The following is a 13,978-nucleotide window of genomic DNA, read 5'->3' as shown; positions in this document are numbered from 1 at the left end:
TGCACCTACAGGTAAGAGCAGTTATGTAGACCTGCTAACAGAAGGAAATTTTGGCAAACTCTGGAGCTGGTTATGAACAGAACGGAAGAAATGCAACCCCTTCTATAATGTCAAGTTCTTTGTAACAGAATGGATGTAAAATGACAGTATGAATATCAGACTGCTCTACTAAATTGAGCAATTTAACATAAGGCTAGCTACAACACTTTATAAAGGTACAGCTATTTTCTAGAGCCACAAACTCTTTTTCCTGTACTTCACAGATTTTAGGCTGTATGAGAGAGCAGCTTAAAACTTCTGAGAAAGTCTAAAATTATATTATGCTTGGAGATTGCTGTAATACATGTGACAACATTTTTAAATTACATTTTACGATGAAAGCTGGGATCTTCTGGCCAAATATTTGGTCACTCAATGTTTGACATGAACACGCAGTACAAAACATTGGCAAGCACCATATTCACACTGCTTAAAAGCAAGAGAAATTGGAAAGCTTGTTCCTATACATGGCAAAGTAAAGAAACCTTCCTAATATTGGTATATCCTTGAACAGAACAGGCAGTGGCTAGCACCATTTTTTAAATGGAAGTCTTTCTGAAGGAAAAAAAAAGTACCATCGACAGGACAGGCTGAAAAAATTATTTTGAAACAAATCTAGGTTACATTTTTCAATCAAATATGCAGCACATAGAATTGTGAGCTGCAAATGTATGTAAAAAGTTTAGATATGTTTGAACAATGCTTACATTCTCTACTGTGCTGTGATCTGGGAATTATAATCTGAAATAACAAAAAAAAAATGGTCCTTTATGAAAAACATGCACCTACAGTTCTATAATAGCTTTATCACATAAATGGACTGAAGTAACAGAACAGTGTATTATGACATGTTTTTTATAGTACTCTTATAGCATGTCACTGTCAATTTATATCATCTCAAAAACACAGCTCAAATTCATTCACACAGTGTAAGTACACTTGAACAACAGTTAAAGAGAGTTCCAAACTAGCAGCATATGGTACAAAGATCTTTATTTTGGTCAGCAGATTTATGCCATGAACTCGTAGGGGATGGGCTCCAGGAGCTGAGGCTCGTTGTTCTTGGTGCTGACAAAGTGTGCTGGCCGTGGAGCAGCAGGCTGGCGTTTCAGCTCAAACCAGGTGCCCTGCTTCTTGGCCTCCAATTTCTTCTTCTCGTTCTCCTTAACGCGCTTCAGGAAGCTGTCTCTGCTCATTGAGTGCTTAACATGCTCGATACGCACATTAATTCTCTTAGCCAGGATCTTGCCCCTAAAAGTAAAAACAATAATTGGTCACTTAAAAGACAAGAATCGTTGTACATTTACAAGATTTATCCAGGAGCGGCATGTTTCCATATTGACAATCTGGCAAAGATATTAATGTGCCTGTCCAGGGTGCATAAGGATGACTGCTCTTGCCCACATTAACGACCAATTAGGGCACTGGACGGTCCTTATGGCAAAGTGAATCTGTTAATATTGCGTCAATATCAAATCAATTTGAGCATGATTTAAACCCGGATGATTGTAACCACTCTAAGTTCGTCTGTCTTGGGAAAGCTAGCGTGTCTCCGACATAGTGACAACACTCTTTGCCTTCTCTAGTGCAGCTCAACCAGGTCTCGTCCCATTCGTCGATATTTGTGATATCACAAATCACAGAAAATATGCGTTGTAGTCCAAACGAGTCATTCGTTGTAGTTTTTGAAAAGTGATTTCTGTTAAATAAAATATCTCCTTTTGAACTGAACTTTGCAGATCTTTTTTTATGCTCAAACAGCAACATTACAGACTAACTAAAGTTGAAAAAGTGAAAAAGCATAATAGGACCCCTTCAAGTTAAAAATATAAAACAATGAAGAAAAGTTTACATTAGGTATTTTTCATTTGTGTTTCCAAGGATTTTAATTCAGAACTTAACTTTGTAACTAAACACTAACCAAGTGGTTTCTGTACTTGTTTGACTGGTGTAACAACCTCCAGCTATCACCAACTAGAGTGAGTTGCATTATTACTAGGGTTGGGCGATGTCTACCAAATTGGCATTGGACGATGTCTGCAGTGAAACATCGTGATGGACGATGACATCGGGGGCGGGGTTAGGGGTGTGCTCGAAGCGTGAAACAAATAACGCGTTATATGGAGCCACTAAAAGCTTCATCAGAAACGTTGAATTAATACCATACATACTATGGTTGGGCGATGTCTACCAAATTGGCATTGGACGATGTCTGCAGTGAAACATCGTGATGGACGATGACATCGGGGGCGGGGTTAGGGGTGTGCTCGAAGCGTGAAACAAATAACGCGTTATACGGAGCCACTAAAAGCTTAGCCGCTTGCTAGCGGTAGCCTGTTGCATTACAGTACATGAAAGTTCACTTACCACATACACAGAGTAAGGAGAAATGTCTGATAGGACGATGGCGCATGATTTGTAGATCCTGAGCACCAATGACAAACATCTAATCTTGTCAAATGTGTGGTAAGTAGCCTACTGCCGCTCCATAGTATAGAGTCCTTGTGATTACGAATCTCAAAAGTTAAAGTAAAATGAGAGCGCGCAATCAAAAGCGGGTTCAATAGCGGCTCCCTGATGCCCGCAATTTATATACAGTCGCCTACACTTACCCAATGATATAATTGCGAGAAAAAGTATTGAAATATTTTTTTATCCATTTTAATCAAAGTATAGATCATGTCACGTTCAAAGCAGTACTTACTTGACTTGCTTGTTGACAATGACGCCTACAGCATGCTGTGTAACATTATAAATGCGTCCTGTTTTGCCATGGTAGCATTTATGAGGCATGCCCTTCTGAATGGTTCCTGTGCCCTGGATAAAAATGTATTTATTTCAAATAAATTATTCTTGACCATTTTTTTTTACTGTGACAAATCTTTCATTTAATAAATCTTACCTTGATGTCCACAATATCACCCTTCTTGTAGATGCGCATGTAGGTGGACAGAGGGATTGGGCCTGTTGTAGAATGAAAAGCCATGTCAGGTCTAAAAAGTTTTATAACAATATGTTTGTGTATGTAAAGTACAGTACGATTCAAGTGAACCCACCATGCTTGCGGAAGGGCCTGGCAAACATATACCTGGTCCCCCTCCTCTTGCCTCTGGTGTTTGTCATGATACCCGATTACTGAGTGCAAAAGACACAAAATAAAGTTAGACAACCAATTTCTAGAAAAAAAAAAGTTCTCAAACACTTCACTGAACTATGCTTAATATCCAACTACAATATTAGAGGCTCTATTACTTGGCTTAGAGCCTTTGGTCATTACTAACTGTACAATATGACAATGAAAATGTACATCGCTTATTTAGATGATACATTGCATTTATTCCAATAGTGATAAAGAATAAATAGTTATGGATACTTAAATTATGACTCAAACACATCAAGACAAGTCTTTCTGACAAAAGATCGTTAACTTGCAGCTCTAACAAACATTAGTTCATGATCAAGAAATACATTGACACCACTGAATAAAGGACCGAACAGAAGTGACAACCTGCAACTGTTTGTGTTCTTAATACAGCGTACGAGAATACAGGAAAAACACGTCTTTATCTTTATCTCCATGCCTCTCGCACAGCCTGTACACGCATGGCCCACATGAATGGGACACGCTCCAGCTCGACTCTCTATTTTACTCTTTACGGCATCCAGCGACGCACATGAGGCCTTAGTTTCGATGCATTGCCTGGTAAGGTATTTTTTGGCTGCTTTGTGTGTCACTTTTGCTCAACGACAGCTATGTAAATACCGATTTAATACATAATGTCTGGAGCACATCTTACCCCCGGTAGCTCGCAATATGGCGGGTACGGCGGAAAGAGAATGATGGGGTCCTGCAGCGCTTCCTTCAAAGCACGTCTAGGAAGACTACTCATTTGCCTGAGTAAAAGTATCGGGGCTGTTGGTCCATGGGCAGTGATGTCATCGTCTTACAAAAACAGTTCAACATTTTATTTGATGACTTTTTTATAGTTTTTTTTTATTTTTTATTATTCATTTAAACCTGCATGAGCGAGCATTGAATGGATCGGGGTTTTTTTCAATGAATCGCGTAGATTTATTTTACTTATTTTTTAAATAAGAAGCTTAACTTTCATTCTAATTGATTTGCTTTAGATAATACAACATTTATTAGATAATATAAGCCTATTATAATATAAATATATTTATATTATAATTTATATAATATAATTTATATTTATTTTAAAATATATAATGTATTAAATACGTTTTGCCATAAATTAGCTTATATATATATATATATATATAAGCTCTCTAAGTGTAGATTTACATAAAAAAAGCTTGAAACAGGTTCATGAAAACTCTTAATTTATTTCCTCAAATAAAAAATAAATAAATTCTGATATAAATTTAAAAAAAAAAAAGTATTCTACAAACTCTCTGCTGAACTGAAAATGCACTCAAATAAAAAAAAAAAACGAGTTTACTAATTATTTGTACTAATGTTCAGTAATGTCTTCCTGAACGTTTATTTTTCTGTTGTATATTGCACTTATTATTTTATTCAAATTACTGACATGTATTACTTAATTTCATATTTTACTTTATTCTTTTTTTTAAAGGCACTAAGACCCCGCGGATTTCCCTCTGGCAGGGCCAGGGACGCAGTCTGTCCTCACGGGGACTCCTCTTCTTCGCCTCCGCGCGGTGATTGGGTGGAAGATGGCGCTGGGCGAATGGAAATCCTAATGACAGTTTCCAAATTTGCCTCTTTTTGTACCATGGTGAGTAAATATCACTTCAATCGCGGATAATTGGACGTCAGTACACGCGTGATATTGTAAAGGGTCTGGTGCTGCATTAGTTCAGGCAATCGGACTCCTTGGGTTGCCAGTTTTCCTCTGCTGCAGTTGCGAGCTGTCTTTATCCGCCTGTGTGCTTGCTATGAATTTTGCCTTGGGCCTAAATAATTACTGTTATTTGGTAGATATACGACACGGCCGTATTGTCTTCATAACACAACGTTAGGCTTTTAAATTCGCCCGTCCTTCCTTACAGGATTTGCTGAAGGCAGCAAAGCAGAGATCTGCTAACTGCTGAGCTGAACTGTCAATCAGCACGGGTTCTGATCGCGAGATGTGCTTAATAAGCGCGAGACAGTGACATCTAAATAATCTCCGATTGTTATTTTTGTGTAATAAATGAGTACAAGCATTCAGACGAGCATTGTGTTGGGTAACTTATGGCAAACGTGAGCATCATGCTGATGTAAAATGCGTTCCGTGTACCTGAGCTTCAGTGCTAAGCTGCTGCCAGTGCGGTCACATCGTGATTTCATGGTCCCATCCCCTCTCTGCATCTCCGTACCCAGTGTGTTCCTCCATATATCGTCTGCTTTATTTGCGTTTGAACTGTTAATTACATGTTTTCCATTGAATTTGGCGTTTTTAAATGTAAAAGTGACGGCAGTGAAATGCTAATGAGTGCTAATGTAGTTTTACCTCATCGTGTCCTGTATGTTTTTCATTAGGTTGTTTTAGGTTCGCATTTACGTGTTTGTTTGTTTTTTGTGATATTGCAATTTTAAAGCACTCCTTTTCAATCATTGGACGTTGTAATCTTGTGTCTCGGATGTATCAGACGCCTTCTACAATTTACTATTGTTAACCATAGTGTCTGCCACAGTCGTAAATTACTAAAATTATAGTTAATACTGCAAACCCACAGTTAATTAAAATGGTATCTCCGTCTAAAAATGTAAGATTAATTAGTCATTTTATTTATTTAATGAAGAAAGTGGTGGCTAAAACCAACTTACCATCGTTGTATTGTAGTAACAGTAACTGTATGTGGTAGAAACTGTGGTTACCGTGGTAATTTAAAGGACTCTATCTGTTTCAGGGCGCCAATGCCTCCGCTTTGGAGAAAGAGATCGGCTCGGAGCAGTTCCCTGTCAACGAGCATTACTTCGGTTTGGTCAACGTAAGCAAAGACATTCCCTGCTGTCTCCCATTTTCTCCTTCAACCAGTGTGTTTTTTGTTATGCTCTGGAGTCAGTGTGTGTGTTCTGTGTTTCGATCCACAGTTTGGAAACACCTGCTACTGTAACTCTGTGCTCCAGGCTCTGTACTTCTGCCGGCCGTTCCGGGAGAAGATCCTCGCGTACAGGAGCCAGCCGCGCCGCAAGGAGAACCTGCTCACCTGCCTGGCCGACCTGTTCCACAGTATAGCCAACCAGAAGAGGAAGGTTGGCGTGATACCCCCGAAGAAGTTCATCACAAGACTAAGGAAAGAGAATGGTAAGTAACACGAGCAGGAAGGGATTGTTTTCGAGTTCATTTGAATTCTCGGCTTTACTGTGAATTTAGATGCTAGTTCTTGGTCAGAAAATGATGTACAAGCCCAAGAAGTTGTTCAGTGCATTGAAGGAAACAAAATGACTAAATAAACAATGAACAACCGCAAAAAACGATTTTTATTGTTGTACCAGTACACCTGCATCACACTTACACAATCTATATAATTTATGCATAGTATCTAACAAATTAATTTGCATAAAGCAAACCATGAATGAAATCATTAGCTAGAAATTATTTAACTATAAGCTTTCTTGTATACAAAACAGCTAAGACTTCACAATACGGTCCCATTAGGTCATGCATTATAAATAAAATTAACTAACAATGAGGAATTCAGTACAATCGAGCAATTGTTCAAGTATTTTTTTAACCATAAACTAACTAACAATGAAAACTATTTCTAAAACATGTATTAATCTCATTTGAAGTTAATGTTAATTTCAACATTTACTAATACCTTAATTAAATAAAAAGTTGTATCTGTTTAAATATTGTTTAATGGACTTGAGCTAACATGAACTAACAGTTGTTTTATTAACTAATGTTAAAGGGTCATGAAACCCCAGACTACTTTTTCTGAGATTTTATCAGAGGTGTTTGTGTTGCACATCATAGAAGACAATGTTAGCATCCGATAATTTTAACTGTTGGAGAAAACTGGTTAATTTTAAGCTTTTTTTATTTTCATCTTCCGGGTTTAAAATCTACATCGTGTTGACGTCACAATTTGTGACGTGGCAGTGGACTTTAGTACATCAATGACGTGTCGGTGTCTATTAAATTATTCATGAGACTGCGTGTTCTTATCCTATGAAAAGACGCTTCGCTTAATTATTCACAACAGCATGTGTTGATTTGCTATGATAGACGCTTCAGATTGTGAGATGACATCGCGCACATTAACTGAGAGAAATGTTCATGGATCAAAGCAGAGTGTTTGTTTTTGCTTTGTAAAAAGAGTTTGGCACAAACGCGATTCATTCACTTGGTGAGCATAACCGTTTTTACAGCTCTGTGACACGACTGGTCAAAAGGCTTATATAAACGGAGCAGAATAAGCCTTAAAAGTTCTCAGAGGTGCAACAGTGCATTTGTGTTTTTAACTCGATGGGAGCGAAATGAAACTGTCTGAACGCGAAGCTGTGTGTGTTGTCTGTCTCCCCTCTTCCCCCTCCTCCACTCCGCTGCGCACCACTCCCACTTTTTTAGCATTTTTTAAAACTGTGGTGAGAACTAACCAGTGCTGAAACGGTGGGTTTCATGACCATTTAACAAAGACTAATAAATACTGTAACAAATGTGTTGGTCATTGTTAGTGCATTAACTAATGTGATCTTATTGTAAAGTTTTACCAATAAAATGAACAGATACACAACCATTGATTTTAATAATGTATTAGTAAATGTTGAAATTAGCATGAACTGAGATTAATAAATACTTTAAGTATTTTTCATTGTTAGTGCATGTTAACAAATTAGGGATGCACGACATATCGGCCACCATATCGGTATCGGCCCATATCGGCTCATTTTTCTGTTATCGGTATCGGCCTGATAAGAAAATTTGGCCGATATCTTAAAGCCGATAAATAATGCATTATTTCCTTCAGAGACACTTCAGATGCGCGCTGTTCGTTTGCAGCCTTTTGTGCAATTGTACGTTGTAATATTGTGTTTATTTGATGTATATCTGATTTATCTCATATAGAATGCGTTTGGTTAAGTTAAAAGAGCGCTTCAGTTTACCGGTGATAAACTCAAACAGCAGTGCACAACATTAATAACTATGATTGGGAATGTCGTGTATATAACATTCTAATGAGAACATTATTATAATAAAACGTTGTGAATTCTTTGGGTTTAGTTGCCGTGTTTCAGCGCGTTGATATGGGAAGAGCGCATCCACAACAGGATCACACATTCTGACTATAGCACGCAATAACTGCGTCATTTTGTACATATATAAGTTGTAATATTATGTTTATGTTGTATTAATATTAATCTCAGGATGCATTTCCTTGAGTTAAATAAGCTGCCAGCAAAACGCTTCAGTTTACCATGTTCATTCAGCTCTTCAGCTTCAGCACGTGCAGCTCAACGGCTGCTATTTAAAACAGTGGTATTAATTTGTTACTTTTTCAAAATCATTGATACATTATTAATAACAACAACCACTTGTATTGTTCTCTTATTATTTTCATCAACAATATGGTTTAGTAATTAAAATCATTTAATTATTGTCCGTGCAGAGGCTATTCCGTTTTATTGATCTATGGCGCATTCATTTTGATTCTTTACACGTGTAATGATGTCCAGTGACTTGTTTGCATTATTTTATTTATTTGTAAGACTTTTTTATGACTAAATTTGGTAATGGGAGAGTAAAAATATTTTTAAAACGTACACCGTTCAAACTAGGCTGCTTATGTTGAAGTGTTTGGGATGTGGCTTTTAATGATGAGACCTTTTTTGTAATCAGGCTCTCAAAAAGTATATAACAATTTGGATATAGATTTATCGGCCAACATATCGGTTATCGGCTTTCAAAAATAAAGAATAATCGGTTATCGGTATCGGCCAAAATTTTCATATCGGTGCATCCCTATAACAAATGGAACCTTTTTGTAAAGTGTTACCACAAAAACGTAATATTTTTTAAATGCAGCACTGTAATTAAAATATAATCGCAAAACCATCAACTTCAGAGGTATTTTCCACCATCTTAGTTGTTGACACATTCAACATTCATGTAACTCATAATTATGATGTTTCTGACTTGAAGGCGGCAATAATCTAGATGAAGCAAGTAAATTAGAAATGTACATTTTAAAGATTGAATTTAGTTAAGTAGTCTAGTTTTTATTGGCCAGAAAAACACATTGGATTCATTGATTACTTTTGATATTTTATGCAACATTCTTTCTCTCTGTCACCCACAGAACTGTTTGATAACTACATGCAACAAGATGCACACGAGTTCCTCAACTACCTGCTGAACACTATAGCAGACCTGCTACAAGAAGAGCGCAAGCAAGACAAGCAGAATGGCAAATTGGCTAATGGCACACTTGATTCACAGAACAATAACAGCACCCCACCCTCCTCCACCTGGGTTCATGAGATCTTCCAGGGCACGTTGACCAATGAGACGCGATGCCTCACCTGCGAGACGGTAATAGCACCTCACGTAACTTAACTGGAAACCCTTCAGTCCAATAAGACGGTATCCTGATAGTTCTTCTGACTGTGATTGGCTGTGCTTTTATCTGAGGTGTGTCTTTGGACTTTGCTCTCTCACAGATAAGCAGTAAAGATGAGGATTTCTTGGATTTGTCAGTGGACGTGGAGCAGAACACTTCAATCACACACTGTCTCAGGTCTGAAAGCACACTCACACTTAAACCCAATTTAAACATGAGTATGTGTCTGTTTTAATAAACAATTATTTTTCTTACTTGCCCCTTATAGAGGTTTCAGTAATACAGAGACCTTGTGCAGTGAGTATAAATATTACTGTGAGGAATGCAGAAGTAAACAAGAGGCACACAAACGGTGAGCATTCTTTTCTGCCAGCTGCTTCCTGGTTTTTTGAACATATATTCACTGTATATACTTCATGCGTGAATGTGTTTGACTCTAGAATGCGAGTTAAGAAACTTCCCATGATCCTCGCCTTGCACTTGAAGAGATTTAAATACATGGAACAGGTGCAGCGCTACACTAAGCTAAGCTACCGCGTGGTCTTCCCTCTGGAGCTCCGCCTCTTTAACACCTCTGGCGATGCCACCAATCCCGAGAGGCTTTACGACCTGGTCGCTGTGGTGGTGCATTGTGGCAGGTGAGTCGATATAAGTTTTAATGGAAACCAGAATGGACTTTCAAACCTTTGTAAATGTGTTTTTCTTCCTCCTCCGTTGTCTGATTTCACAATACTTGCTTGTGTGAACAGAATCTCTTCATGCAAGCATTTTGAAATCTGTCCTTGCAAAAAAGGAGAACTGTACTGATTTGCTTCCTTGATTTGTAACTTATTTGTGTATTTGTGTGTGTTTTTATAGCGGTCCAAACCGAGGACACTACATCGCAATTGTAAAGAGTCATGATTTCTGGCTACTGTTTGATGATGACATAGTAGAGGTAAGCTGCCAACCGTCATGTATAAGCATCAGTCATTTACTGAAATAAAAATTTGCAAGATTCAGTGGTCCCACAGTCATGGAAAACATGAAAATATTAGGGAATTTTAAGATACTGATTTGCAGGAATTAAAATATATATAATATGCAGGTATATACAAAATCAATAAATAAGTAAAATAACTAAAAAATAAACAAGAAAGAAACCATGTAGAGTTTTAATATAATAAATTACTAAATAATGAATGAATGAAGAAATAAATAAAGATTCTTAAAATTATTTAATATTTAAAATCTTTAATTTTAGATATATATGTATGTATATGTATGTTAAAGGGGTCATATGATGTTGCTAAAAAGAACATTATTTTGTGTATTTGGTGTAATGAAATGTGTTTATGCGGTTTAAGGTAAAAAAAACACATTATTTTCCACACTCTACAATATTGTTTCTCCTCTATGCCCCGCCTTTCTGAAACGCACCGATTTTTACAAAGCTCATCGGTTTCAAAAAAGCGAGGTGTGCTCTGATTGGCCAGCTATCTAGTGCGTTGTGATTGGCCGAATTCATCAAGCATGTGACGGAAATGTTACGCCCTCACTGTGATGATTGGTGACAATAAATAAGTAAAATAACTAAAAAATAAACAAGAAAGAAACCATGTAGAGTTTTAATATAATAAATTACTAAATAATGAATGAATGAAGAAATAAATAAAGATTCTTAAAATTATTTAATATTTAAAATCTTTAATTTTAGATATATATGTATGTATATGTATGTTAAAGGGGTCATATGATGTTGCTAAAAAGAACATTATTTTGTGTATTTGGTGTAATGAAATGTGTTTATGCGGTTTAAGGTAAAAAAAACACATTATTTTCCACACTCTACAATATTGTTTCTCCTCTATGCCCCGCCTTTCTGAAACGCACCGATTTTTACAAAGCTCATCGGTTTCAAAAAAGCGAGGTGTGCTCTGATTGGCCAGCTATCTAGTGCGTTGTGATTGGCCGAATTCATCAAGCATGTGACGGAAATGTTACGCCCTCACTGTGATGATTGGTGACAAAACCATTACAAACGAGGCATTTGTTGCATCCAGTGGGGACATAATTATTGATTATAATGACTTATACTGTCTTTTTACACATTGCGTTGTATCGCGCAGCGTAAACATAAAACCATGTCTGCATTTGTGATCGGAGAAACGACAAACAAGCACTACTCTACTCTGCTTAAAACTCTCGTTTGAATCGTCAGTGGCAAATCCTTTAAATATGAAAACGTACTTACAGGCTGTGAATCAGGATTATTTGTCAGCATCATAGACTGTATAGGGTCAGCATGCGCGCCGAAGGGGAAACGGGAACTGAATTCACCGGAACACTGGCATTGTAGGCTACTCTCCCAGGAAACAGGAAATCTCTTTCAGACCGCCGAGACTCGCAAGTATCAAACTTAGTCTTATTAATTGATACATTAAGTATCAGTTACACCTTTTTACAAAGGTGTGTTTGAACTCAGAATCTGACGTATCCCTGAAGGCTTAGATCTGTTGAATATGCAAATGGTTCCATAAATGTCATTCCTTATGTCTCTTTCTGTAAAGAGTTAAACTTTAACCCTTTCCTATACCAACTGTATGGGTGTGTGTGTGTATGTGTATGTTAGACCAGTTTATGTGTGTATGTAGGATGTTAGACCAGTTTATGTGTTTATGTAGTATGTTAGACTAGGTTAAGTGTTTATGTAGTTAATAAAACTTTACTTGTATCACGCTTGACGTGTTCATTGTTTGCTCATAACCGGAGTCACTAATCATGCAGATTTACGTTACAAGCTTTTGTAGAATTGTACAGTAAGAAAGTTATTTCCCTTAACCAGGAAATTAACGTTCTTAGAATTGACAAGACAGTTGACCCTGAGTGGTCAGCTAAATATCTACAGCGGATCTAAAATATGAATAGTTAATTATAATTAGTTATGGTTAATTATTCATATTTCCTGTTGTGAGCTAAATTCGCTACAAATCGTATATGTATATATATAGTTTTTAAAAAGAATTAATAAATAATTAATTAACAATACAATTATGTAAAAAAAAATCTAATTATATTAAGTTTATTATAGTAAATATAGATTTTATCTAGTGATGCTTAGTTTAGAGCTAAGCAGAACTAGAAAAATCTTTAACTTCATAAGTTTGGAGTGCAATCTTTATAAAATATTTTTTTAAATAATAAATAATAAAAATACATTTAAAAAAGTATATCAAATCATATAGTGTTTTTATATTGAATATATATTTTCCTAAGTATGTTTCTTTACAAATGTCATGGAAAAGTCATTGATTGCAGAATGGTCTTTCTGCATTTTGTTAAAGAAAAGTGTTTTGTTTCTCCCTGTAGAAAATTGATGCCCAGGCGATTGAGGAGTTCTACGGATTAACCTCGGAAATTTCCAAGAACTCTGAGTCCGGGTACATCCTGTTTTACCAGTCCAGAGACTGAGAGAGGCCAGAGTGGCGTCCCCTTACGGACACCTGTGCAGCAGGCGTGCCTGTACCTAGAACCCTGCTACATCCCACCTGCGCAGGTTCTTACTGCAGCGACGCCGCACACACACCCCACCACACCTGTCCAAGCCCACCCTCGCCGGTCTCCACGCAGCAGTAATGTTGGATGCAATGCTGTCGCAAGGCATTTTGAACGTTGTTTGTCAGTTGTATTTACGTTGTGGGAGCGTTTCATCACTCGTGTTCAGTCGTTTACTGTGGAGAGAATGTCTTTAATGTAAAAGACTGTATGATACGACCGGGATTTGCATTCAACTTTCATGCTGCGACTTTTTGATTCCTGTGGCTGTGAGGAGGCTGAAGACTAGTGCATGGGGAAAGCTGGTGTGTTTATTATAATGGCGGGGAGGGTCATAACGCTCCAGGTGCGGGGCATTGCGGGTTATGTATTTCTACCTTGTACAGAGTGATATTTGTATAAATATTATGAGAATTATAATAATATTACTGATATAGCCAAAAAAAGAGGATAGAACCAGAAAAGATGTATAACACTATGGTGCACTTTTGATACAGTTTTGTAGATGTTGGAAGGTTAATGTGAGGGTTTGCTTGAGATGGCCTGTTGTGAAATTATCATTTTCTGTTTTAAAGAAAAAGAAATAAAAGTGTATACACCAAGATAGGATGTATGCATGCATGCAAGCATGTTAATACCAGCTATTAGCAGCCTACTGCGATTTGACTGGAGGCATACAACCAAGCCTCTTTTTTTCCCCCCCCTTTTTTTTTACTGTGCTGGTGACTCATTCTTGGTCACTGTGGCCCCTTGGTGGCTGGTCAAGATTACTGCAAGATGGAGAATTGCATAGCATCATTCTTTTTCACCGATTGCTTTCCTCTCATTCCAGCTTTAAAGGTTCTGTGTTGTTTTGCAACAATTCAGTTCA

At 37.2% G+C, this 13,978-nt stretch overlaps 2 protein-coding genes across 2 annotated transcripts; one reads left to right on the top strand and one right to left on the bottom strand.

Moving 5' to 3' along the window:
* Positions 1-1,015: 1,015 nt before the first annotated feature.
* Positions 1,016-3,926, bottom strand: LOC107585018 (60S ribosomal protein L21-like). Its single transcript, XM_016271824.1, has 5 exons — positions 3,837-3,926; positions 3,096-3,174; positions 2,942-3,003; positions 2,744-2,856; positions 1,016-1,290 (listed from the first exon to the last, which is right to left on the bottom strand). Exons 2-5 carry the CDS (start codon positions 3,160-3,162, stop codon positions 1,050-1,052), a joined length of 483 nt encoding a protein of 160 aa, XP_016127310.1. The 5' UTR covers positions 3,163-3,174; positions 3,837-3,926; the 3' UTR covers positions 1,016-1,049.
* A 759-nt stretch (positions 3,927-4,685) lies between these two features.
* Positions 4,686-13,782, top strand: LOC107584971 (ubiquitin carboxyl-terminal hydrolase 12A). Its single transcript, XM_016271767.1, has 9 exons — positions 4,686-4,799; positions 5,917-5,997; positions 6,101-6,314; positions 9,313-9,545; positions 9,674-9,750; positions 9,842-9,925; positions 10,014-10,211; positions 10,432-10,510; positions 12,922-13,782. Exons 1-9 carry the CDS (start codon positions 4,752-4,754, stop codon positions 13,021-13,023), a joined length of 1,116 nt encoding a protein of 371 aa, XP_016127253.1. The 5' UTR covers positions 4,686-4,751; the 3' UTR covers positions 13,024-13,782.
* The last annotated feature ends 196 nt before the right edge of the window (positions 13,783-13,978 follow it).

This window comes from Sinocyclocheilus grahami, unplaced genomic scaffold (genome assembly GCF_001515645.1).
Source record: "Sinocyclocheilus grahami isolate Dianchi unplaced genomic scaffold, SAMN03320097.WGS_v1.1 scaffold65.1, whole genome shotgun sequence".
Classification (NCBI taxonomy): domain Eukaryota; kingdom Metazoa; phylum Chordata; class Actinopteri; order Cypriniformes; family Cyprinidae; genus Sinocyclocheilus; species Sinocyclocheilus grahami.
This window is presented reverse-complemented; position numbering and strand designations above follow the sequence as displayed.

Excerpts from the sequence above, each read along its gene's own strand:
- LOC107585018 (XM_016271824.1), bottom strand. The coding sequence starts at position 3,162 with ATGACAAACACCAGAGGCAAGAGGAGGGGGACCAGGTATATGTTTGCC. Across the intron at positions 2,857-2,941 it reads GTGATATTGTGGACATCAAG|GGCACAGGAACCATTCAGAA; the intron begins GTAAGATTTATT and ends ATTTTTATCCAG. Across the intron at positions 1,291-2,743 it reads ATTGTCAACAAGCAAGTCAA|GGGCAAGATCCTGGCTAAGA; the intron begins GTAAGTACTGCT and ends TTTTACTTTTAG.
- LOC107584971 (XM_016271767.1), top strand. The coding sequence starts at position 4,752 with ATGGAAATCCTAATGACAGTTTCCAAATTTGCCTCTTTTTGTACCATG. Across the intron at positions 5,998-6,100 it reads ATTACTTCGGTTTGGTCAAC|TTTGGAAACACCTGCTACTG; the intron begins GTAAGCAAAGAC and ends TTCGATCCACAG. Across the intron at positions 6,315-9,312 it reads AAGACTAAGGAAAGAGAATG|AACTGTTTGATAACTACATG; the intron begins GTAAGTAACACG and ends TGTCACCCACAG.